Source organism: Lissotriton vulgaris, chromosome 2_1 (assembly GCF_964263255.1).
Source record: "Lissotriton vulgaris chromosome 2_1, aLisVul1.2, whole genome shotgun sequence".
Classification (NCBI taxonomy): domain Eukaryota; kingdom Metazoa; phylum Chordata; class Amphibia; order Caudata; family Salamandridae; genus Lissotriton; species Lissotriton vulgaris.
Genome location: NC_141687.1, coordinates 1147762027 through 1147787900, shown reverse-complemented (window position 1 = coordinate 1147787900; position 25874 = coordinate 1147762027). Strand labels below are relative to the sequence as shown.

The window sequence follows — 25874 nt, the reverse complement described above, 5'->3', positions numbered from 1 at the left end:
GAAGAGGGGGTGGCTCATTTCTTAAAGCAGTCCTTCAGTGGCACAAAGATAAATGGGGTCATTTAGAGTTTTACATATCCAATAAAATGCAGCATATGTCCCATTTGCCAGACTAGCATTTCTTCCATTCTATTTATATCAGCGGGCTCAGTCAGCAGAATTCTTTGACTGACAGCACAGCGCCATGGATCAGACCTTCTGATGAACATTTTGTTCCGTTTGGGACAGCAGGGGAAAGCTAGCAGGTCAGGGTCATTGATATTTTGATACTTGGACCACGGCACAGAAAGCCTGCCTCCCTGGCCATTTCCAGACCGCACGAAAAATAGCATTTGAAATCACTCTAAAACATTTATAAATAGCACATAAGTTCATGGCAAGTTTTGTGCTTCTTTTGAAAATTTGAGTAGTTGACATGCCTGCGCTCTTCAGACTATAAGCGTAACCTACTAAGCTCCCCTTCCTTTATGTACACACCCCTCTCTCAACAGACATAAGTGAAACAGTCTATTCTTAATACACGTTTTTCAGGGAGTACACACACAACTAGACTCCAGCAACTACTACCCACCTCTCCTTTTAACATTTTCTTGGCATCCGTTTTCTCTTTTGACATGTAGCACCATTTTCATCTTTCAAATTCCTGGACAGGGCATAACATTTACTTAAACGTTCCTAAATTTCTGCGCCTCCCTCCTACTCAGGTCTTACTGACTGCTTACGATAGGGGACTTAAGATTACTATGTATTTACTTCTTGGGTCCTACAAACAACTTAAGACTTTGGTATGGTCATGGGAGAAGCAGAAGAGGCCTGTCCTAATGTTCCAAAGGGATGCAAGAACATTTTGCAATGCTGCTGCAAGCGCACTCATATGATTGCAACATAACCAATGATGGATGGTGTTTTGTGCTGGAGTCTAGGACGGTGAGGGTGCAGATAGAAGACCGATAAGATGAAGTTGAAAACAAGAAGGCATAAACTCATGGTGGAGTGGGGACGCCAGCAGACTGAATGAAGTTGGCTCAGAACATTATTTGTGAATCGTTACAGACATATGACAAAGTCTTTAAGGATCTTGAATGGGAGGAGACAAATGACCATGGCATGGTGAATCATTAAATGTTTGCAGTTCGGGATGGCTGAGGTATAGTTGAACAAAATGGACGGACAAGTTCTACATAAACTGAGACTTTTGTTTTATTAGTCACAAACGAGTACCACTTCCACAACAGGGGCGTATCAACTGAAAATGTTAAAGGAAGACTTCATAAAAAATTGAGTTTACAACAAAACACTAAATTAAAAAAATACAGTCCAGATCAGTCACTAAAAGTAGCTGCTTTAAACATGCAGGTCCATTGCTGAAGTTCTTAAGGTGCTGTGCAAAAATAACGGTTTAAAACTTAGCCTTGCGATCTTATTGCTTGAGGTACTTAGAGAAGAGAGCGATTGGTGTACGAGTTGCCCGAAGAGGGATTTGAAGAACTGTAAATTAGAAGCTCCTAAAAGCTGTGTAACAAGTCATGACAGTTGGATAAATAGGGGCAGGTGACATGGAAAACCAGTCCGACACCAAGACAAAGTGACCCGCAAGCTAAAACCCAGAATGACATACAATTGCGCATAAACAAAGACGTCCACATCCCAAATGTCATTAAATAAATATTATTTATCAATCGTATGATTTCAGTACAAGTTCAATAAGGCACATTTCCAACATAGAATAGAAAGAGTTATAAGGCAACCACAGTAACAGAACAATGACCTTGCTTCCTATCTGACACAATCCTTCTCGGGCAGCTGTGTTTACTGAAGCAAAGGTGTGGGGAGGAGCCCTCACCAAGGCTGCTCCTTGATAGGTTTACATCTAGGGATGAGGGAACTGAAAAAATTATAGCAGAAGTTACCCTACAGTTTTAAAGACACTCCATTTGAAATAAAGACCTTTTCCGTACACAGATTTAAGGTGGGAGAGCCCTACTCTGGAGCCTCGCCTCTGTTCCTGTGCTTTAGTGAGGGATGGATTTGTGGGTAAAGAACCTTTGGGGAGTACTAACTTGCTCAGCATAGGCTGCATTTTTTAAACTGGAGAAGTAAAAGAACAAAAGACGTCCATTTTCAATGTCGTACAAAGGACCTGAGGCAGCAAATGTGCACGAAATACAGGGGAATGTTAAGGGAGACCAGTGCCAGACGACATACTCGATTGGTCTTTTAGTGGCACACACCAATCACAAATCATCCTGTTGCCATACAGGCCTCCAATTTGCAAACAGAGTACCCTATTGTTTTTATCACTTTCCCTTCTCATCAGCGCTACAAAGACAGTGATTCTCCATCTGAACACTAGACCCCACCTTCCTAGCAGGAGGTGTACAACTCATGCCAAACTTTTGTTTTAAATGTTGTCTGATCAAACGTACACTGGGTTTTAATTAAAACAAAACAAACGTGGAAAAGCAAAGCACAAAAGACTCTGCTTCCAGTGAGATTACAGTACAGAAGTAAAGTATACTCTATAGTACCTGAGCCAGTGACAGGCCCACAAGATTGATAGGGCGGGTGATGCTCCTATTCTACTTCTCTTTTCTCCAAAATGTTTTAGAATTACATACAACTGATTCCAAAATGCTTTCCTTTACAAAAATATGTACCACAATAAAATTCAGTATTTATTGCATTCAAGTGATGAACAAAATAAGGAATTCTATCTTTAAAAATATAAGATTCCTATGTAGAATCATGCAGATTCCCTTTACAACCTTCAAAGCAGCACTTCGGTTTGTAACCGCAATAACATTTAAGGCATTCAGGTGGAAAGCCATCAGTAAACATGCAACACCATATGTTCATGGCCTACAGGTTGATGGCCTACAGGCTTGCTTCCTTAAGGTGCATAGTTGTGAGCGGACAGGGTCATGAATGCCCTTAGGATCTCTTAAAAAGAGGTACTTATGTCCCTTCAAAATAGGCCCAGAGGGCAGTTGTAAAAGTCTGAGACACCAATTTAGGTAATCATAGTTTAAAGTAAATTAATCTGTTACACACTTCATTAAAACAGTAGCAAAACACTATCCATTTTACCCCAACAACATATTTCAAGTTATAGGCAGTCAAAAATAATAAAAAGAAAAAGGCACTTGTCCATATTCTGCATTTCCTTTTGCAATAACCGGATCAACCACCAGTCATGAGTTCCACAGCAGAACGGAAGCCATGTTTTTTGCAGCGAAATACAAGTCCAGATCCCTAGACAAAATCCGTACTGGTAAACCCCAAATTTGGGACAGTGAATATTCTTATATAAAATTCTTCATTCAACTTGGTCTTAAAAAAACGATTTTGGGGTCCTTTTATTATTTTCTTGAGGAAGAGACTTTTCCAAGATGCATTTTCTGAGAGAGTGTTTGACAAGCAGCACCTTGGAGAACTGTTGTTATTGATCTACATTGGGAGGAATTGGCCATGAAAGGGAGCTTGGGAGAAGGGAAAGAGGAACAAAAAACATAGAACGATCTATAAATGAAAAGAACAGAAAATATTGTGAGAAACAAAACAGCAAAAGAAGCAGGCACCGAAAAAGTTGGAAAAGAGCCAACTAGAAAGTGCAAATGAGGAAAAAGAAATATAACAAACGGAATAAAAATATATAAGCAGAGTAAACCAAGAAAAGGAGGAAAGAAGTGAAGAACAAAAATGGAAGGCAAAAGAAAAACAATGGCAGTGTTAATAGTTGAGAAAATTAACATAGAAAACAGGATAGCTCATGTAAATATAAAGCACATGAAAAAATGAAACAATGATTTCTACGGCGTTTATCACTCCTGTTCGATTGGCATGGAGTGCTCTTCAGCGGGGTGCACCAATGAAGAAGTAGAACAGTATAGCAGGAGTGAATCTGGCAGCCTTTTGTTCATCAACTGAAGTCCCGGTCCTTGAGAACAAGAGGGGCCACTAGGGTCCAGAGGTACAGAAGGAGGCCCACCCAGCTGGAGGAAATCTTCACCCACACTGCGGACCAGGCACTCGTCATGGTGGTGTATGTGGCGTCAGGCCTGCAAGAAAGCAGAGATGTGGAGTTGGTACATATTCTGGGAGTGAGTGACAGAATGGAGGAATTCCAGGAAGGCAGGAAAAAGCAGGCCTCACAAACAAAGACTTAATAAAAAAGATATGTGTCAGGACAGGTTTGTTGTATCCTCTCTCTTTAGGCTAAATATGGCATCAACTTCCACGGGGAAACCCTAGAAAATGCAGAGGAACTCATGGAACAAACAGGGAGACTGGTTATAAATTAAAACCTCCACAAAAAAGTAACTTTTAATTTGGTTACACAGAGTACAAAAAAATAGGCAGTTAGAATACACCAGCACGAGTAAACAACAAGCATTAGCATAGCCAATAGGTCTCGATTTTGGTACCTTATAAGTGTTTAGCCATGCAACAGTTGATGTTGTTGCACCAAGGATATTGTGCTGCATAACTAAATACTTACAAGGTCCCAAAAGCGAGACCTATTGGCTATGCCAATGCTTGTGATTGGTACTCCATCTGTATTTTTGCCTAGAGAATTGTTTTCGTAATCTGCTCACCTGGTACAGTCTTGTTGACTGATTTTTTGTCCGTTTCCACTTCTCACTCCCAAACTGTGAAAACCAGGTGCAACATTGGTGCCAGTTGAGGGCTACGCTCAGAAATGCAGCAGCTTTTACTGATAATGCTGCATTTGTTTTAACTAGGATCTTGGAGACTATAAGTGTGCTGAAAGTAGGAGTAAACTATTGTTTGAACTTCTCGACACTGACCCATATCTGCTTGTGGCTTTTTTTCCCCATTCTGTCCGTTAGGTGGAAAACGTGTAACTTACTATCCATTGATCACAGACTTGAAGAATGCAGGGGAATCTTGGGCCTCGGAAACTAAGAAAACCAATTAGCTACACGTAACAGATTTACGGGCCAAGATAGATAACTGTTGAAACGGATGCTTTCAAGCTCCTGATAAGAATGACCTTGCAGCTGGACGTAATAGATGATTCAGTCATTTCAATATATTGTATTGCATAAATTCTTGTATAAAAGGCTCAATGTAACCCCAGTGAGGCAGAACACTTGGCAGTTGGTCACTGCGTGTTTACGCTTGAGCCTAGAGCAAAATAAACTTTGCTCTTTATTTGCACTGCACAGCCATGTGCGGACTGTTTATTTACTTTGAAAAGTTATACTTTCCCAGCACTTCCTGTGTAAGCTGGATTGTGTAGAGAGAATTGTGGAAGTAGGTGCTCTGCAGATCCAACAAAACTTGAATAAAAACACCTGAAAGGATGAGCTGAAGCTTACCCATCCGGAGCCTTTCCATTTTCAAGAAATTGGCTGGAAAAGAAGGTGCAGAATCTGCCTCAGACATGCCCCTATCTAGGGCACCAGAAGGCACCTATAATAGTATCCCATACCACTCTAAAATCGAGGAACCAATTACTTCTAGGACAAAATGTTTGCAATCAAGATATTTGGGGTGGGGAGAGAGAGAGAGTAAACGGTCGGCCCTCAACTCAAGAATGGCAGAATATAACCCACTCATCCAAGGTTATCCTTAGCCTTTGTAGAAAGTATATGACCCCCAGACCCCCATTAGCATCTCAAGAACCAGAACTGAGAAATAAAAGAGGCTTCGAGTGAGAGTTGAATAGACCGATAAGGAGATGGCAAAATACAAGTTGGCTTTGAACAGCCAGTAAAATTGTTGAAGTTTCTGCCAGTGGTTATATTCACCGAACTTGCAGTAGTGGCCATTTCCTCTCCTGCAAAACATTTTTAAAATACATACCCAAAACACCAGCTGTTGCTTTGATCACTCTTATCAGATAACTTTTTGGGGCCATTGAGGCCACCGTTAGAGTTTTAAGTGAATTTGGTATTAACGTGATCTTGAAGGTCAAAAACAAGAAAATCGTGAGACTACCTGGCAAGAAAGTATACCAAGATGGATAACTTCAGTGGCAGCTTGCTAGAGCTAGAAGTTTTTCCCCTTGTTGGTCTAACCTAATATTCCATTTACAGAATCCTTTCTTCTTTGAAACTGGAAGAGCAACCACGATTGCCATACTCACTAGAAAGGTTGCCGACATGTAGTTCTACCAAGCACCATTGTATTTTTTGCCATAATTTCTCACAAGAGGGGCGACCGCATCAACCAGAGCAACATTAAAATGCAATTAAGCCATAGTGGAGGTGCAAGGCATCAAAAATATCTGACGGTCGTCTAAAACCTAGAATTTGTCCTCAGCTGAGAAAGGGCGATATTCCGCCTCACTATGATCCTTCTCTCTCTGGCAGGTAAAGTAAAGCAACTGAAATAATAAACAAGCAATGGAATTAGTGTCATGTTGTGCATACAATGAAAGGACTTAATTTCTAAAGATAATCACGAGAAAAAAAAAAGCTCAATAGTCCTGCAGCTCACTCCAGGACTGTGGACTTGGCACACCTTGTAAAGAAAGGTACTCACAACTCTACAGACTGTGTCCGGGGAAAATATAGTTTACTTTCTGTAGTAACTTTAATTTCTCTGATAACGGAAAAGGCAGCTTTTTCTCTTGTGTGTGGTGGGCGGTGTAACTTACAATGGTGGTGAGGTACAAAGGAGACGAGTGGGCATCGGATGGGAGTCAGAGTGTCGAGATAGATTACTTAAGAGTAGCGTTACGATTATAAAGGCGTATTTTACAACATTAAGGATGTTCTGCCTTTCTTTTGCAACATGTTTCTCATTGGGCTAGGATCGAACTAATTTGTTTCCATTCCTCTGTAGGCAACGTAGGCCCTGGTGTGAACACACAAAATTTCCCAGATCTGCTTCGGACTGCCACTGATGGGGAATAAAAGCAGGAGGCGGGAAATCAACTGGCCTGTTAGTGGCACTTCTACGGTTCTCTCTAAGCTCCGTCTGATTTAGGGAGAACAAACTATTAGGGCGTTGAGTAGTTCTACAAAAACCAGTGGTCCATTAACTGTTAATTCTGGTGGTCCCCCACTGAATCATTACTTGAATCCGGGGACCCAGACTGAATTATTATTAGAAAACGAGGAGCCCAAGCAACTACTGTGATTTAAACCTCAAAATACACAAAAAAATATGAAAACAAGTATAAATCAAACAAATGCTCAAGTATTGAAATATGTTGTTTAATTCACATTCATGTGTAGAAAAGGTTTTCAAAGTTTAAATTTTATTTCTTTAATTGTATGTACTTTATTTTTAATATGTAATTTTATTAAACAGTCACAGAACCCCTGAGACGTCTGTGCGGACGCCCATGGGTCCTCGGACCACCAGTGAAGAATCACTGCCCTAGATTATTTTTTGTCCTTGGTGAAACACAACTGCATGGAAAAACTGAAATGTGCCCACTTTCCTGGCTGCACCGGTGGAGCAGTTTGCCACAACTTGGCCTGCATATGAAAAAGACTTATTTCACTCATTCTGCAAAATGCTAATGTTTGACAGAATAGCTTAGCATTAAATTGCACACCCATTCATAGCCCCAGAACTGCACCTTCATATCGGGTACTGTGCGTCTCAAAGTTACTGGCAAGGAAACAGAGTACGATTCAAATCCTACCCAAAGGCACAGTGAGTGGTGAGGGATCCTGTCGGGCCCCTCACTTGCAAATCCATCCCGAGCTGTAGAACCCCTTAACGTTTTTTAGGGAGTGAGAGGAATGCACTGCAGCTTGTTAGGTGGAGATCATGACGTCTGAGTTCTGTACAAGATCTACCCTACAAACATCAACAACTGAATACATCTCCATGCTAAGCACCTGCATGGAAAGACTGGAGACCCAGATGTTGGAAAATGTTCTGATGCCCAACTCGCAAAAAAAATAACGAAGAGTTACTGCTCATTACATCCTCGCATACAAATATATGTACGCATTAAAGCTGGAATGTCCTCAGGAAGCAGCATGCTGTATTAACTCCTATGTTTCTATATTAAGTAGTTTCCATATACAATGTGGGAACACCACCACCTTGTGGACAGTTGTAGTAACAGTTCCAAACACAAGTGTACTAGTGAGAAGAGCAACAAGGAAGCTATCGACTTCAGGAATGTGAAAGAAAGCTCTCTTATCTTGAAAGCGAATGACCCATGACGAGAGAAGAAAGCCATGGCCCTCTGCTCAAAAGCGTGTGCCCGCGCACATGCACTCAAGCTTGAGGCCACTGTGGTAGCATTTTCTGTAGCCCTTACTAAAAGTCTCGCCATAGCTGCTAGCTCAGGTGAGACCTAAAAAGGACACACAAAAACACCTAGAAGTTGCTCCACAGGTTTCGATGACCCATAGGATAAAATTAGTTTATAGGTCTTGCACACTTCGGGTTGACACTACCTTCAGAAAATCTCTCTGACCTCCTGAGACCATCCATGACAAATGGGACTCCATCTCCCAGCAGCAGAAGCGCAAGAAAGCGTGGCTGCAGTGTATGACCACAAAGGTGGTGGGGCCAGCCACATGCTGGAAAGCACTCCCTGCCTCCTACAGAGCAGGAGGTCTCACCAGCTGCAAACTAGGGCTCCCTGGCCTACTGGGACATTCTTTTACAAAGAGGACTCAATCCCCCAACAGTAGAAACCCAAGGAAGTGTGGCCACAAAGAGGGCAGGGCCAGTCACGCGCTGAAAAGCGCTCCCTGGCTCCCGCAGTGAAGGTCGTGCCTAGGCCAAGGACAGGTCTGCCCACGACCATCAGAGACTGGAGGAGACTGGGTTGGGACCCCCTATTGGATCTCTGATTCAGAGATCAGCTGGAGTCCCTGATCCCTTGGTGCCTCTATTAGTACCTAGTATTCTTTCAATTCTTGAGGATTCCATGTTATCTTCAAGGGAGATGCCGGTTGTGCCTCAGAGTTGTAAACTATTAAGTGACACGGCTCCACACACCAGGAGGTACTGTTTCTTTTCAGTTTGTTCATTTTTTGTTTAACTGGAGATGCCTTGCTGTGAAGCGGAACACTGGGACTGACACCAATCTACTCAAGGGGGCACAGTAAACATTTTCTTGGTATAACTAATTGGAGTGGTCATAGGCAAGAAGAAAGTCGGCAGCTGTAGGCCTGCATCTACTCCCCCAGTAAAAACCACTTCCATTGATCGTATGCTAGAGCATGCGGTGAATGTCATCAGCACAGAGATCGCTCTTACGAACAGGAGTCTCTCCCTTTAAAATGGGGTGAAGGCGGGGGTACAAATCCGAATTCTTGCCCTTGTCACCACCCATACACATTTCCTATGCCAAGTGGAGCCAATTTAGATGTTGCACCCAACCGTATTATAAACTCTCCAGACAATAACTTATCTGCCAGCCCCACCTTCAGGTGGCACGTGTTTGCACATCGGCACAACCCAGAAAATCCAAACATGGTGTGAGGCACAAGCAACCTAACAGCACTGTCATTTTGCCACAAGAGGTACACTTACAGGCAGTGGAGACGGTGGCCCACAGTTCCCTGGTTCCACTGCTTACTTTACATGCGGAGTAAAGGTACTCTAATATGAGCCGAAACCATCTGCGTTGTCAATTAGAGAATCTATTTGAAAAGTTCTGCTCAATAATCAGACTGGAAATTTCTCCTCTTATCCAACGGCTGGACTCCATTGAGGCCAAAATGGCGGCACTTACACCCTGTTTGTGTGTCAGCCGCTCCGAGGTGTCGGTAGCTCATGTACCAACGAAAGGGCCCGACCACTTGGCAACTAAAGGTTGTGCATCTATTGTTGAAAAAAGCTCTTCTTCTCAAGCAACATTTGTAACTTCAGGGAGGAAAGCTCAATTGGAACAGCCCCGCCAAGTCTCGCTACCCAGAAGCACCCAGCGAGCATCTGAACATACTGCTGACCTCGTAGAAGGATCAAAATCGAGGGGTCAGAATGGGGATAAACTGTCATAGAATATTAGCACTACTCTAGCAGCTATTTACCTCCTCCTGCTGCCTTGTCCCTATGTAGCCGTATTGGCTGGGTTTGTACTCTCCAAAAAGCCCAACACAAATCTTATGAGGAATTATTTAATAAAACTCTAGACTGGTTAGTACGCTAGAAAGTTTTGGCCTTTCATCATGTTAAAGATATTTTGTTTGTACGTAGTTAATTTTAGATCTCACTGGTTGGTGCGTAACCTGCTGTTTAATACCAATTGCTATATTCCACCGATAAGTTCCATCACCCAGGTATTATTAGGGTATTTTTATAAACTTTTTTTTTCAGAGGATTTCATACCCTTTTCCTTCGGATCAGATGTCTGGTCCTTCTGGCACCCGCTATCACTATTCACAGGCGTTCCAGCACTTGTCCTCATCTCACCCTAAAATTGTACGTCCAATAAGAACCTAAGCTAGTGCATTTGCACATGGACCCACCGTCCCCTTAGACATCACTAGTTGTTAATTCTAAATAACCAGCTTATTTTGCCTTAAAAATTAGTGATAGTCTGATGAAAGTTTCATTTTATTTAATACAATTTTATAATAATGATTTTGCGTACACTGTTTGTACTCATTTTATGCTTTAGTTAAACTTTTTTGTCCAAATTACAAACCCAAGAAGGAAACAAACAAACAGTCCTAATTCTTGATGTGTGGCAACTAATGCAAAGCTGAAAGGGTGTATCTGGGCACCAGGAGAGCCTTTGGAAGAAGTAACCTTGCACAATGCCAAGGAGGTAGAGTGGTACAGATATCATCAGTCCCATCTTTTAGAGGGACTGGTCGAGCCTCAACTATTGATTCCATGTTTGTGAGCTCTTACTTTACTTCTTGGTTCTCCAAAGGGGATGTTTTATCTACTGAGTGGGGCGATCATAACACCCTCAGTGCTCATGCCACCTTCCACTGAGAAGACATCAAGGTACTTCCCAACCCGATTCCCATTACTCAACACTCCTAAAATGGCCTAAGGCTTATGGCGCCTTAAAAATCCAATTGAAACCCTGACATAGTTAGTTAAGTCACATCAGGGACTATTTCTTAGTTGTCTAGCTGATATTGGGAACGAGGCGATGGTATCTCATTACTTTAGTTTAACACAATGTTTATTCTATTTATTTTTTATTTTTAGAGTTTTATATAGCGCGAACTTGAACCGATTAGGTTATCAGAGCGCTTTACATAGCACCAGTTCCGTTACATGTTATCAAAGCACTTTACATAGAATCAGTTACGTTACATAAGGAACACATTTCTTTTGTTCTAGTGAATAGGGTTATCTCTTCACACGGGGGAAGGGATACACCTGGCTATACTCCAACAGTCACACAGGCGACTAGTCGTTAAAGCTATATCTCTAAGCACAGGGAGGGGATACACATGGATACAATCTAAAAATCACATAGGATACTAGTCAATAGAGTTATCTTCTATCTACACAGGAGGTATATGACTGGAAATACTCTAAGGGTCACATAGGAGTGGTAGAGAGTACAAAGGTCCACTGCAAACACTAGTGATAAGAGTCAACTACATACACATAGGAAGGGAAATGACTGGTTAAACTCTAAGAGACGCATAGGGGTGGTATATGGTGTAAGGACTTCAGCGAATACCAAAGCTTAGCATTATTGCAATAGGTCAAAGATGGAGTCACAGCATAGAGGAAGGGTGGGTGGGATGCAAGGTATGGAGGGAAGGGCTAGAGTCCAGCGAAAACTGTCCGAAAACAGCAGCAAAGTGTCATTCAGGATAGCACGCAAGTCGAGAAGTCCAGGAGAGAAGGTGGGAGCCCAGGAGGCGCATCGCCATCTTGGAGAGCTTGCGATCATCAGAGTTCACCAGAGGCACTGTCCTCACAGCGTACTGGACACAGCCACAGGCAGCAGAAGGTGGTGGATCGGTTCGGGAGACCTGTGCCCAGCAGAAGCAGTCGCTGGCGCTGCGGGGCGCGAGGGCCAGGGTCCCCTCGAGCAAGGCCCCCCCCTCGGAAGTTGCTTTACCGAACGCTGTTCGGGGCTGGAGGCGGGTATTGCTGGGCCCAGTCGGCAAAGTTGATGGAGCAAGGACCCACCCTGGGGGACAGCCTGGAATCAGGCGGAGAGATCGGGGCTAGACCAGAGGCCGGGGAGAGGCAGGGGTGAGCCAGAGGAAGTGGCGATCGACATTCTAAAGTCGCCGCCGGCTGCCATCTTGGAATCAGGCAGGCGCTGGGATGATTCCCCCGGTGAGTGTCTCCGTCCCGGTAGGGCTAGATGGTGCCATCTCCCATCAGCAGCCGCCGCTACAGTCAGCGAGAGTCTGGCCAGGCCGGGGGAGCGCAGGTCTCAATCCTACCTCCCAGCGGAGTCGAAGGCGAGGTGCCGCCCGCCATCTTGAGCGCCACCGTCCTCTCCTCACACTCATCCGGAGATCGGACCACTCGCCTATCTAGGGGCAATCGCCGATGCTCTACAGAAGCCCCACTCGCTCCGCTTCACGTGGGGAAAAAAGGTGCGCACAGAAGAAGGGCCGTAGCAGCCCAGAGCCGGGGTTGAGTAATTTGTGACCCGGGAGCAGAGACGATCCACGTCCGCTCGGCTCCCGGCTCCACTCCCTGTGTAAAGGAGTCCTTGCTTAAGCCTATTCGCCCTGACAATGAGGTGCTGCCTTGGTTTGACGGGCACCGTTCAGTGGCCAACCGCAGATTGAGGAGGGCATTGACTGCCACCCAGAGGGTATGTACTGAGGTTCAGCAGGCACGTCGAGAGTATAAATCTATCCACAAATCTAGGAAAGTGGAGTTACATAAAAAGGATTCGGAATTATTGGAAACAGCAGCATCGGGAAAGGACAGTAAGTCATTTGGGGATTTAATAAAGAAAATTAGATCCAGGAACACGTCAGTACATCCCCTCCAGCAGTGCAACATCCTAGGATATGACTGGGTCTCACATTTTACTGCCATATACCATATCGAGGAAGACCCGAATATGGCACTCTCCCTTCACAGCAAGATGCAGTACTCCACCATTTCTCATTTCCCTTCAGGGAGTAGAACTGTCTATACGTCAGAGTATGGGCGGGAAAACACCAGGGGACCTGATGAGGTCCGATGTGACCTAATAAAAAAAAGTGTAGTGGAGTTGGATTCCAGTTTCCAGGTTTTGCCGGATGCCAAACATGAGTGAGCGACAGCTAGGAGCGAGGAGCGGGGAGCACGCCGCACGCCGTTCTTCTCCGCTTTCTCCTGAAGTTATCGCTGTTCTGTGCGGGGGTGGGGGGGGCTCGGCCGGACGCTCAGGTCTGTCCCTTGTCTTGCCTAGCCACCCGCCTTATTCTTCGAACGGGCGGGGGTCTGTAGGCGGCCCGAGGCGGCAATAGCGGTGGAAGGTGGCGGGAGGAATGAGCAGGAGTTGGAGCACCTCTGAGGAGGGAAGAAGTCTAGCCTGCCCCACACATATTCAGAGGCCAGCAATCATGAATCCAGGTGTTGTGGATGCTACACTGTGGGACTGCACCACTGAGCTGAGCGTGAATTTTAGCGGTGATAGGCAGCAGGTGTGTGCCCTGAAGCCGCTAGGAGGGAGCTAGGTGGGAACACCGGTTTCCTAGCCATTCCTCCGGCAGCCAGCCAGCCAGATGGAGTGAGAAGCCACGAGGTTCGCGAGAGCCACTCAGGGACCGTGGGTGTGGCTCCAGCGGAGGTCGTGCACTGTATACTGAGGAGACTCAGAGGGGGCTTTATTGCTCATTTGTGGTGCCGCTTCTCGCTTGTTTATGGTGCCGCTACTTGCCTGTTTGTGGTGTCTTTTGCCCATTCCTGCATCCGCACGAACCCCTGGAGGGACTGGGAGCCCAGGGGATAACGCAGTCACTTCTACGCATCCTCACACTCAGGGGTGGACTTCAACCCCCAGAGTGCACCGCAGCTGCCGCGATTGAGTGAGGGAGAGGCAGGGCCAGCGCGCTCAGAGCGCAGCCTCTCCGCCCGCGGCGCGGGACGTAGCCCGGACCAAGGGCGGGCCCGTTTGAGCCCGTATGAGACTGGGCCGGGCCCCCCCTCTTAGCTGTCCAGCATTGTAAGGTCCTTCACTTTATACTTATTGAGGTTTCGCTCTGTTTGATACCTCACGAGTGCTTAGATTCTGAGACTTGCTGGTAAAATAAATTCCCGTGTGAGAAGGGGGAGGAACGCTCTCACGGGCGGAATTATGGCTGGGACTCTGGACCAATTTATAGTAAGAACCAGCTCGGTCTTAGCTCATGAAATTGCCCTGTCTGAGCGGCGTTTATCTCTTGATTCCCTGCATAACAAACGTTCGTGTCTGGATGGATTGATGCTTACACGTTCCCCAGAATGCTGCCCGGCAACAGGTTTAGACTCTCCTAACTCTACAGGAGGTCTTGGTCAGACTCCATCCTTACTGCTGGACACTTCTACAATAAATGAGCTACCAACTAGACCTGTCCCACATGAACTGGTGCAAGAGGGATAATCAAGCTCCACACTCCTACGGGTTAATACAAGGTCCGTGCCGAAACCCAAAATTCAAGTATCGGAAAATTTACCTGAGCCCGCCTCAAAGAGACAAAAAAAACGCAAAAATCCCTAAAACAAACAAGACTGGTGGATTGGCATCTCCAGCACTGCCAACGACATCTGAACCTCGGTCCACCATTCTTATATCTGGCACTCATAACGCTGTTGCAGCTGGTATTCCAACGCTCGAATCTGAAGAGACATTATGGGCTAAAATGAGGGCCCTTATATCGGCATCCTTTTCTCCAATTCTTGAGAGACTGACAGTAATTGAGGAGAAAATAACCAATCTCGAACTTCTTGCAGTGTCTAACCATGGTTCTGTTATGACTTTACTGGGGGGAATAATCGCCACTCTGAAATTATATCTAATGTAATGAGTAAAGCCACAATGTTTACCTCCCCCAACTGTCACCCCTCTAACAACTAACCCAATACCTACCTCATCTAACAGGAATAGAAGGGTGGTCATTGATTCTGATGTCGGTACTGTGGCTCAGGAAGGTGGATTGGGCGAGGTGGGTAATATATCCAGTGAATTTGCCCAGCTCATCCCGAGCACTCCCAGGGTGGAGGGGGATAGACCTTGTGCTAGGTCAGCGAGCAATATAGCACAGAACAATCATATGCCCGGCTTAGATAATCAATTAACTACAGCCCCTGGGGGTACCGGCCGTGTTTTCCCAGCTATACACTCTGGGTTGGGAAACGGCTTCACCAGACACGATTCAAGGGTAGTAAATCTTCCTCATGCTGCCGCACCATAGGTTGTGGTCCTGAGGAATGTACCTACTCTTCAGGATGATCAGCTAGAATCTACCAAACAGTTAATGGCAAAAACAATGCACTGGCTTAACGTACAACTGAAGGAGGCAAGGGTATGGGGGGCTGGAACATCTGCAATCAATTGATAATGGCTAGACGTTTATCTTGGGTTGGATTCTCCACTAAGGACGGGGGCGACTGTGTAGTTGCCAACTTCAATAATGAGCGTATAGTTAGGCTCATATTGGAGTGTTCAGGGAGTTGGAATAAAGGAAAAATCTCTCTCCACCCCCTAGGGTTCTTCTATAGACCACATTACTGTTCGCAACTAAGAAGGAGGGCCTGTAGTGATAGTCGCACTGCCAATCATAGGATTATCGGGAATCCCCTTGATTTAAACTTAGTTAACTGATTTGCCCCATTGTCCTGCCTAGACGGCTGTGACTGACTGATACCTGCAGACCCATCTGGGACAGAGAACATCGTTATTGATCCCGTTACTTCCAACTTTATGTATTCAAACCCCCAGTTAGTAACAGACAGTGGGACAGAGGGCAACAAGAACGTGGCTCCGTAAGAACAAAGTGAAGGTTCACCTCTCTGGACATTAAATATCTTATCCTGGAATATTGCTGGGTTGTTAACAAAGACTAGATCTTCTGACTGGTCTAATTTCATCGAGCCTTGTGACATTATTGCGTTTCAGGAGACTTGGTCTGTGAGCACAATCTTTCGGCCAGGTTACCTGGCATTCGGCAAGCCAGCAATTCCTAGTACCAAAGGGCGTCCATCAGGCGGCCTAACTATCTGGGTTAGACAACAGGCGGGTCTCCATGTGGAAGACTTAGTGATCGACAAACCAGATCTTCAGGCAATTAAAATAACTTCCTTGTATGAACCTGAGTTTATACTTATTAATGTCCATGCCAGAGGGCTGGTAGGTGGCAAGGCTTCACATACTGTCGCCAGTCTGGATACATTTGTTAAATCATTAAATGTGTCTTGCAACAGGATTATTGCGGGGTATTTTAATTGTACGTTTGAGCCACTTGGCTTAGAAGATGGGAATCTCACCAGTGACGAGGATGCTGTCTGGGTCCTCCCGTCCTTGATGCTTGCCCCAATTAAGAACAAGACAGAAGCCGCTCTCCAACTTAAAAGTCTAACATTAGAGAGGGGGCTTTGTGCAGCTAATGGAAGATCTAAATCAGACACAAATTGCAAATCCCACTTTTATTAGCGGGCCTAGGAAAAGTAGGATCGATTATTTTCTTATTAACCTAGAATTTTGGCAAGGGGTGAGGGATATGGAGGTCGTGAAAAGATCAGAGAGCGACCACGCTCCCCTTTTATTGACACTAGATGGGACATGTTTGTCTAGGAGTCATAGCCTGGATACTGCAACACCAGATGTGATTATGTCTAATGACTGCCGCAGGCTAAAATGGGCACAGGTATCAGAGGATGAGGGCATTTTGACTCAAATTAAGTTAACATTTGTAGATTCCCTTACTGCCCTCTCGCAACTTGATTTAAATGACAATACTCTTCCAGCCCTTACTGTACATCATGAGGCCCTGTTAGCCAAGTTAAGACCTTATATGGTAAAACCCAAAATAAGAAGTAACAGGCGCATAGTGTATAAGTCAGCAAAATGGTATGACGGGGCATGTAGGATTGCCTACAGAGCTTTGTCTAACGCAATAAGGGCATGTTCCACGCAGGAGATAAGGAAACTGAGATCTGATTACAAGGCCACCCAACTACGGGCAAAGAAGGCCCACGGTGAAAATAGATGGAGGGACCTGTTGGTTGCATGTATTGGGAAAAACTGGTGCCGATTCTGGCATTTAATTAAGTGGGGTGGGGACAATGTCGGTTCGGCACCTGTTAATATTGTACCCCCTGAAGCCTGTTTTGCTCATTATCAGACCCAATTTTCCGTGCAGGCAAATGATCCTGGGCAATTCCAATGTGTAGTATCGAAGTCAACTCTAACATTTACCTCAGTGGAGATAGAACGTGCCTTTGATGGGGTAGCCTCATGTAGAGCCCCGGTGTCCAGTTTGTATCCCAGCGGATATATTTAAATCTGACCGGGAGAACTGGCTGAAAAACATTTTTATTTTTGCCAATGGTCTGGCTTGAGGAACCCCTATTCCACATTCCTGGCGTGGGGCGGAGATTGTCCCCATATACAAAAAAGGGGACCAAGCCTGCCCTTCCAATTATCGGCCTATTAGTCTTATAGACACTATGCAAAAGCTGGTGGCTAGATTAGTGCTAAGTAGGGTAAATAGGTGGATTGATGATAATGAAATACTATCCACCTATCAAGCAGGATTCCGCTGCCATGTTAGCACCATCTACCACATTTTTAGATTCATGATGTTATATTGGAACACCGTGATCCTAGTTGGGGGCACCCTCTATGCAGCATTCGTAGATTTTAAATCTGCATTTGATCTAGTGCCTCTTAACAAACTTTGGGCCACTCTTAAAGAAGCTGGGATGCCCGCAGAGATTCTTTCATTCATCATAAAACTACATGTTTACACCTATGCCCAAGTTAGGTGGGGCCACCAGGGGGAGACAACTGAACGTTTTCTGGTGGACAGGGGAGTGAGGCAGGGATGTGTGTTGGCCCCTACCCTTTTCTCTTTGTTCATTAATATAGTTGTCTCATACTACGCTGAATATCCCACGGATGCCCCTACTCTAGCTGGCTCGAGGGATCCTTTTTTTTTTTTTTTAATTTTTGGAAGACCTTTATTGACAAAAAACCGCACATACAATACAGCAACGAGCCCGAGGGCTAGCAAGTACAGTACATTGCAACAGAAAAGGTGCTAAGGACATGTAACAGGAATAATGAGGTCTAATTTTAAAGATTTTTTCTGTAGGATAGACAAGAGCAGGATATCGAGGACAACGAGTTGGATCTGGCGTCGTAGAAACAGGATTGACAAATAGGAACCGTAATAAAATGCCAGATTCACTGCCTACCACACATGCGAAACGTCTAAACCCAGAAAAAGGAAAAAAGAAAAAGAATAGAGGGCCCATAGAGCCTAAAAGAAAACACAAAAAAAACCCTATCCACCCCCCACCCTGCACCCCTGCAGCTGGCTACGGCCCAACCCCCCCTAGCAGTGTGCCTGTCGCCCAGTAAAAGGAGTCCCGAAATATAGAGAGTAAGAAAAGAATCCTAATCTATAACTCTCAAAAATAAAGAAAGGTGGGTAGGAGCCCACCGCCCGTCCCCCGGCCCCACCGTCCCGCAAGTCCAGCAACAACACAGAGTAAAAAGCCCGGCGATATTAAGCAGTACAATCAGGATAAATTAGAGATGCAGAATAAACACATAGCGCAGTCAAAGGCAGCGACACACCACCCACATGCCCAGGTCAGCAACAGGAGATCCCCAGACCATAATAATAAATGTTCACCCCTGGCCAGTTCTCTCTCCGCCACCACTGCTAACCACGGAAACCCAGAGAATCCAGGGAGATGTGTACGATAGTCCAAACGGGGAACATCGACTAGAGCACTCAACCATGTCCCGTATATACAGGGCCAATGAGAACAAGCTGGGCCAAGAGTACGCCACACCCGTGGCACAGAGCGAAATCGAACCAAGGATGAAAGTCTCAGTGTCAGGCCCCTGCTGGAGCGATCTCCGGGTAGAGGGAGATACAGTGCTGGGATAGAACACTCGTGATTGCAGTCCGTACTTTCCACTTCGGCCAGGGCAATAATCAGCAGTAGCAAGAGGCACTCCGGGGTCTGGGGTCGCTGGGCAGGCACCGCTACGCATCGCCGCCATCTTGTCGCGGTCAGACGTAGAACAAAGAGCCCCGCTACAGTCTGTCGAGGCGGCCAGTTTAGAGCATCCACGATCACTTATAAGAACGTCCACCTTGTTGATCAGGGTTTTTGCAGAGTGTAACACTTCAGAGTGAAAGGAGACAATAGCCGCCAATAAATCTCCATAGCCCCGAGCAGTTCCATGTGTCCTCCCGGTCAAGTCGTCTCGCACCACACATCCACCATCATTCCATGATACAGTCTCTCCGAAGCTGCCCTCCATTGTGCACTTCGTGATCACCACTGGAAACACCTCGAGTAGTGCAAAGCCGCTAATATTGGCTAAAGGCGTACAGCTCGAGGAAAGGCGTTAAGCAGGTCCAAAAAGAGGCCGCAAACATCGCCCCAGAAGCAAGCCGCTCCGCCCGACACTGAGGGGGCAGAAAGATCGGGAGCCTCCCGCCACTAGCAGGGCAGTGTTCAAGCACTCGTCCGCTGTCACGATGTGGACATCTGCACTCATGCAATCTCTGCGGATAGTCTGCCAGGCACAACCAACGCAATACCTGCAGTCCAAAGGAGCGCACGTTCCAAATTCAGCCGCTTCTGTTGTAAATGGTCCGACCGGGTCAAAGCCGCTTCAGACGCCCGGTGTTGATCACCCGGCAGCCAGCCCCAGCTCGGGCCCCGGGTCCGCCGCGGGCCGCAAACTTCAGTCGGACATTGCTCCCACTTGCAGAGAGTCGCAGGCCTCAGGATTACACCGCAGGACGCCTGGGCACATCGGCTTCCACGTCGTGTCTTCCAAAAACAGGATCACCGGCAGGATAGGCACAAAGAAGGAGACTGTCTCCGGAGCCGAGGGACTACACGTCCGATCAGGTCGCCATCTTGGCTCCTCCCGAGGGATCCTTTAATAATGTTTGCAGACAACACCTTAATCTTGTCTAAAACACAAGCTGGTCTGCAAAGAGCCCTTGACAGATTTAGTCTTACCTGTAATGACCATCATCTTGTAGTCAATGTTGATAAGACAAAATTAATGGTCTTGCATAAAAACAAAACAGTGAAAGCCAGAGTGGAAATGAATACTGCATACCTTGATCAAACTGACTCGTTTACCTATTTGGATGTTATAATGGGCAAAAGAATGAATTGGAAGCCACAGATGGATTTGCTGGTCTTAAAGCATAATCAACTAGCAGAGGCACTTCTAAAAGAACACTGTTTATCAAAAACCAAACCTGTAGCTCCGGTTTTGGCAATTTACCAAGGAAAGGCTAAAGCCTCAATAATCTATGGAGCTGAACTCTTGGACTTTGAAAACTTAGTTCCTTTAGTCCAAGCGCAGAACAAGTTTTTAAGGACATCGACCAATCTTCCCCAGTCGACACCACTTAGACCATTATTTTCAGACCTGGGGTGTATTTCCTGTGGGGAGGCAGCGGGTTACAGACCGCTTGCCTTTTGTTGCCGGCTTTGGGCCACCCCGGAGTTAGCTCCCCATGCACAAGCTCTAAAGCACACTAGAGAAGCTGATAAAACAAACAAAATCTCATGGCTACAAATGATTAAGGTTACATTATTGGATATGGGCCTCAACCACTTGTGGCTGGACCCAAAATCAGAATTTAAAGCCTTATACAGGGATATTGTCTGGCAGAAGTCTCTTTCTCAGGTGAATGGCGATTCCCTGACAGGTCTCTTTCTGGGCCACAAAATGCAACATAAACTGGAGGCCTACTGGGATACTATTACCAGCCCTGGTGATAGGAAGCTCTATCACCAATTTAGAGTGGGTACTCTCCCGATAAAATAGTTCACAAAAAAATGGGGGAGTGTTCAAGACGCACAAGTTACTTCCCTTCGGTAACAATATATCTGGAAGAAACAGTAGTTAGTATTAGATTCCTTACCTTAGAGTATCCCCAGGCATCAGACTGGATCAGGAAACTTTTGCGTAGCAGTACCCTTGCGTGTCGGTAGGCGTCGTCTGCGGCTCCGTGTCCGTCGACGTGGTTGGCGCCGGGATAACGTCGCCGGAGTACTTAGACGCCGCCCTCGCGCGCTGACGTCAGTTCTTATACACAGCTTTTCCATGCCAGAAACGCAGAGCCATGATAAAAACCAACATTGGTGTCATGAAATTAGGTCCCTGAAAGGGGTGAACCTTAACCCTAGATATTGGTTCGCAGAACGGGGAGGATGGGTGGGGCGGTAAGGAATCTAATACTAAATACTGTTTCGTACAGATATATCGTTACCGAAGGTAAGTAACTTGTGCATCTGAAAGAAACAGGTTAGTATTAGATTCCTTATCTTAGAATAGAAACCCCAGCAATACCAACCCCGGTGTGGGTCTGAGAACCAATGATCACACCAGAAAGTCCTGGAGAACGGAAATCCGAAAAAGCCATCTCTACGGACTTGGCTGTCCAGGCAGTAGTGTCTTGCGAACGTGTGCAGCGAGGCCCACGTAGCTGCCTGACAGCTGTCCTACAAGGGGACTCCCCGACTCCGGGCAGAAGTAGCCGCTGTGGCCCGAGTGGAATGGGCATGTAGCCCCACAGGAGGCTCCTTTCTAGCCAGAGAGTAACGAGCCTTGATGCACAAGACAATCCATCTAGAAATGGTTCGCTTGTGCACCGCCCGACCCTTCTTAGCACCCACGTAACCAACAAAGAGTTGGTCATCCACCCGGAACTGGTGTGTGCGATCCAGATAGATGAGCGCACGTTTTGGGTCCAGACGGTGGAGCCTCTTTTCCTCTTTCGAGGGATGCGAAGGCGGAAAGAAGGTGGGTAAGGTGATGGACTGCCCGATGTGGAAGGCTGTGACCTTGGGCAGGAAAGAGGGTCGTGTCCGCAACACAACTTTGTCCGGATGGACAGAAAGGAAAGGAGGTTTAGAAGAAAGAGCCTGGAGCTCACTCACTCCCCTGGAAGAGGTTATGGCAACCAGGAATGAGAGTAAGGAAACGAAGAGGACAGTTATGAAGTGGCTCGAAGGGAGCGCACATCCGATAAGTCAGAACAAGGTGCAAGTCCCACTGAGGCATCATGAAAGGAACAGTAGGGAACATATGAGTGATGTTCTTCAAAAACATATTAACAACAGGAGACTAGAACAAAGAGGGCTGATCAGGAAGCCTTAAGAAGGTGGAAATGGCATAGAGGTAGTCCTTCAGAGTGGCCAGAGCAGAGCACTGCTGGGCAAGAGAAAGAAGAAAGAAGAGAACCTCTGAAAGAGGGGCAGAAAGGGGATCCACAGCCTTTGTTGTGCACCATGCCACAAATTTGTTCCACCTGCAGGCGCATACCGATTTTGTGAAGGGATGCCTGGCTGCCAGAATCACATTACAGTCTTCAGGAGGCAAGTCAAATCTCCACGCATGTAAGTGGAGACTGGATAGGTTTGGGTGGAGGACCGTCCCCTGTTGCTGCGACAGAAGGTCCTCCTGAAGCGGCAGACGAATCGGGCTGAGTTGCTCGGGATACCAGTATCTTCGTGCCCAGTCCGGAGCCACAAGGATGACTTGGGCCCGGTCGCGCCTGATCTTCAGCACTCTGGGCAGAAGTGGTATAGGCGGAAATGCGTACAACAGACCGCAGCTCCACTCGCGATGAAAAGCGACTCCGAGCTAGTGCCGCCTTAGAAATTCCAACGCGCAGAACTGATGACATTGCGCGTTCTCTTCTGTGGAGAATAGATCTAACCAAGGCTCTCCCCCACTGCTGAAAGAGGCCTTGCGCCACATCAGAGTTCAGACGCCATTCGTGATCCATCATGCACCGACGGCTTAGTTCATCCGCCCTGGCGTTCAGGGAACCTGCCAGGTGTTGAACCACCAGGGTCACGCCCTGATGTTCCAGCCACTGCCAGAGGTGCAGAGCCTCCTGGCATAGGGACCGCAACCCCACCCAGCCCTGTTTGGTGCAGTACCACATGGCGGTGGTGTTGTCCGTGAACACCTGCACTACACTCCCCCGGACAGAGAGGAGGAATGCCTTCAGTGCAAGCCGGATCGCCCGCAGCTTCAGAAGGTTGATGTGGAGCCAGGACTCCGCTGGAGACCAGAGGCCGCTGGTCTCCGCCTCTCCCATGTGCCCCCTCCCCCCCCAGCCCTGGAGGGACGCGTCCGTCGCAACTATGTTCTCTGGTTGGGGTAGGGAGAGGGATCTGCCACTGACCCAATCGCGGTCCGTGAGCACCACTGCAACTGTCGTGCAATGCCCTCTGAGATCAAGACATGGTCTGACAACTTGCCCTGATGCTAGGCCCACTGAAACTTCAGGTCCCACTGCAGAGCCTGCATCCGCCACCTGGCGTGATGCACCAGAAGAATGCAGGAGGCCATCAGCCCCAGAAGCCACAGCGTCAACCTGACCGAGATCCGGGATAACGGCTGAAAGATCGTAATCAGAGCCTGAATATCCCGAACCCGCTGTTCAGGAGGATAAACCCGAAACTGCGCAGAGTCTAGAACCGCCCGGATGAAGAGGAGCTTCTGAGAGGGACGCAGGTGTGACTTTGGCACAGTGATGGAGAAACGCAGCAGGTGCAGGAGGTCGGCTGTAGTCTGGAGGTGGCTGACTACCGTCTGGGGCAAGCCCGCCTTCAACAACCAGTCGTCGAGGTAGGGGAAGGCTGAAACCCCTAACCTGCGCAGATGAGCTGCGACCACCGCCATCACTTTTGTGAACACCCCTGGGGCCCTGGTAAAGCCGAAGGGGAGCACGGTAAACTGAAAGTGCTCGTGGCCTAACGTGAACCCCAGATAACGCCGGTGGGCCGGCAGGACGGGGATGTGAAAATAAGCATCCCGCAAGTCCAACGCTACCATCCAGTCTCCCAGGTCCAGGGCAGCTAAGACCTGAGCCAATGTCAGCATCTTGGAACTTCTCCTTCCGGAGGAAGCTGTTGACGTTCCGCAGGTCCAAGATAGGGCGTAGGCCCCCTTTGCCCTTCTTGGGAACCAGAAAGTAGTGGGAGTAGCAACCACACCCTACTTCTGGCCCAGGAATGCGCTCGATGGCCCCCTTGGCCAAGAGGGCCGTAACTTCCTCTTGCAGAAGTTGCAAGTGATCCCCCGACATGCTGTGGTACTGTGGTGGCATGGCTGGAGGGGTCGTCTCGAAGGGGAGGGAGTAGCCCCTTCGGACGATTTGCAGCACCCACCTGTCCGATGTGATGGAGCGTCCGTCTGCGCCCGTCCGCGCCAGACAAGCACCCGTCCGCGCCAGACAAGTGCCAATCGCCCCATTCCCTGCCCATCTCCCTAAAATTACGTACTCCAGGATACACTACTCAACCTTAGGCCGAGCACCTGCCCACACAGGCCTCCAATACTAGTCAATGGCACGTCTGAATCTAGCCAGTGTCATACCTGCGGCCTTAGGCTTCACGACAAGTTCCAGAGGTCCCCCCCTCAGCCCACAGAGTCAGCACACAGCTGAGGGCTGGCCCAAAACGCCCCTTAGTGATCCAGGCAGCAGACGTCACTGTAATATCAGGACTCTAAAGAACATCCTTATAAACGTCATATCTATGCCTAAACATAAGCATGAAATTAAAGCCCCAATAACCGATAATGAGGTAGACCTAGCTTTTCCAACAGAAACTTGGGCCTCAGAAACATCAGGGCCAGACTGCAACACAGCTGTTCCTATGGGCTATTCAGTGGCTCACGCTGATAGAACAGGAGCCATAGGAGGTGGAATAGCAATCATCTACCGATCATAACTCAAAATAAGCATTCTCCCGCAAACAGGACTAGAGGCAGAGTCCATATCTTTTGCGGTCAAATTCAGTAACCAACTAATATTTTCTGGCCTGTTTCTTAACAGACCCCCGGGGCCCAGAGGTCCATCTTAACCTTGCTGGAATCCACATTAGACCTAGCAACTTTTACGGTACTAGGAGATTTCAATTTTCACCTAGAGGAGAACAACTCTGCCGAAACATCCAATCTAATTGAGAACTTTCGCTGTTTTGGGATGGACCAACTAGTCGTAGGGCCCTCCCACACAGCGGGTCACACACTGGACGCGGTCTTTACTAACAACAAACATTTAAATGTAACCGCAATCACCCAGGTGCCATGGTCTGACCATGCAGCTATTTTCTTCAATTTTATAACCACACTTGAAAACACCTGGCGGAGCAAGCTCTCCCTCCCAGTTAAAATTCGGCCGTGGAAGAAGCTTGAAGCCGCGAAATTCGCGACTATTCTATCCATAGATCCTCCCTCAGTGGGAGCTGTGACAGCAACGAAGGAGCCCACAATTTCAACACATGGCTCAGTCACGCAGTGGACGAGCTTATCCCAGAGGAGATCAAGAAGCCTAGGAAACGTTCAGCCACCTCCCAGTGGTACACCCCGGAGGTGAAACTAATAAAGCTGAAATGTCGGCGTCAGGAAAGGATATGGCGCATCGACTACAGTGCCCAATCCAGGATAGACTACACAGCAGTCCTACTCGAATATAAGACAATAATACAGAAAGCCAAGGCAGCTTTTTACTCTAACAAAATCTCTGAAGCTGCCAATTCTTATGAAGAACTTTTCAAGACGGTAGCGCAACTAGCCAGACGTCCTAGGGATACAATCTTTACACCTGACCAGGAGTTTGTGGAAAACATTGCACAATTTTTCCAGCAAAAGGTCAAGGCTGTCTATGATGATCTGCACTCCACAACTACCATTACTTCAGCCTCTCATACTACACTCCCAGCTTCTCACTCAGCTAATTTATCGCAATTCCCGTCACTAAGCATCACTCAGGTAGTCACTCTGC

General features: G+C 47.0%; 1 protein-coding gene across 1 annotated transcript in view; it reads right to left on the bottom strand.

The window, feature by feature from the left end:
* Window positions 1-1182: 1182 nt before the first annotated feature.
* SERINC2 (serine incorporator 2) overlaps window positions 1183-25874 on the bottom strand; it is a 240214-nt gene continuing 215522 nt past the window's right edge. Inside the window, exon 10 of the mRNA XM_086956856.1 lies at window positions 1183-4058. Within this exon, the coding sequence (XP_086812982.1) occupies window positions 3920-4058 (139 nt within the window). The 3' untranslated portion in view covers window positions 1183-3919. The remainder of the gene's footprint in view (window positions 4059-25874) is intronic.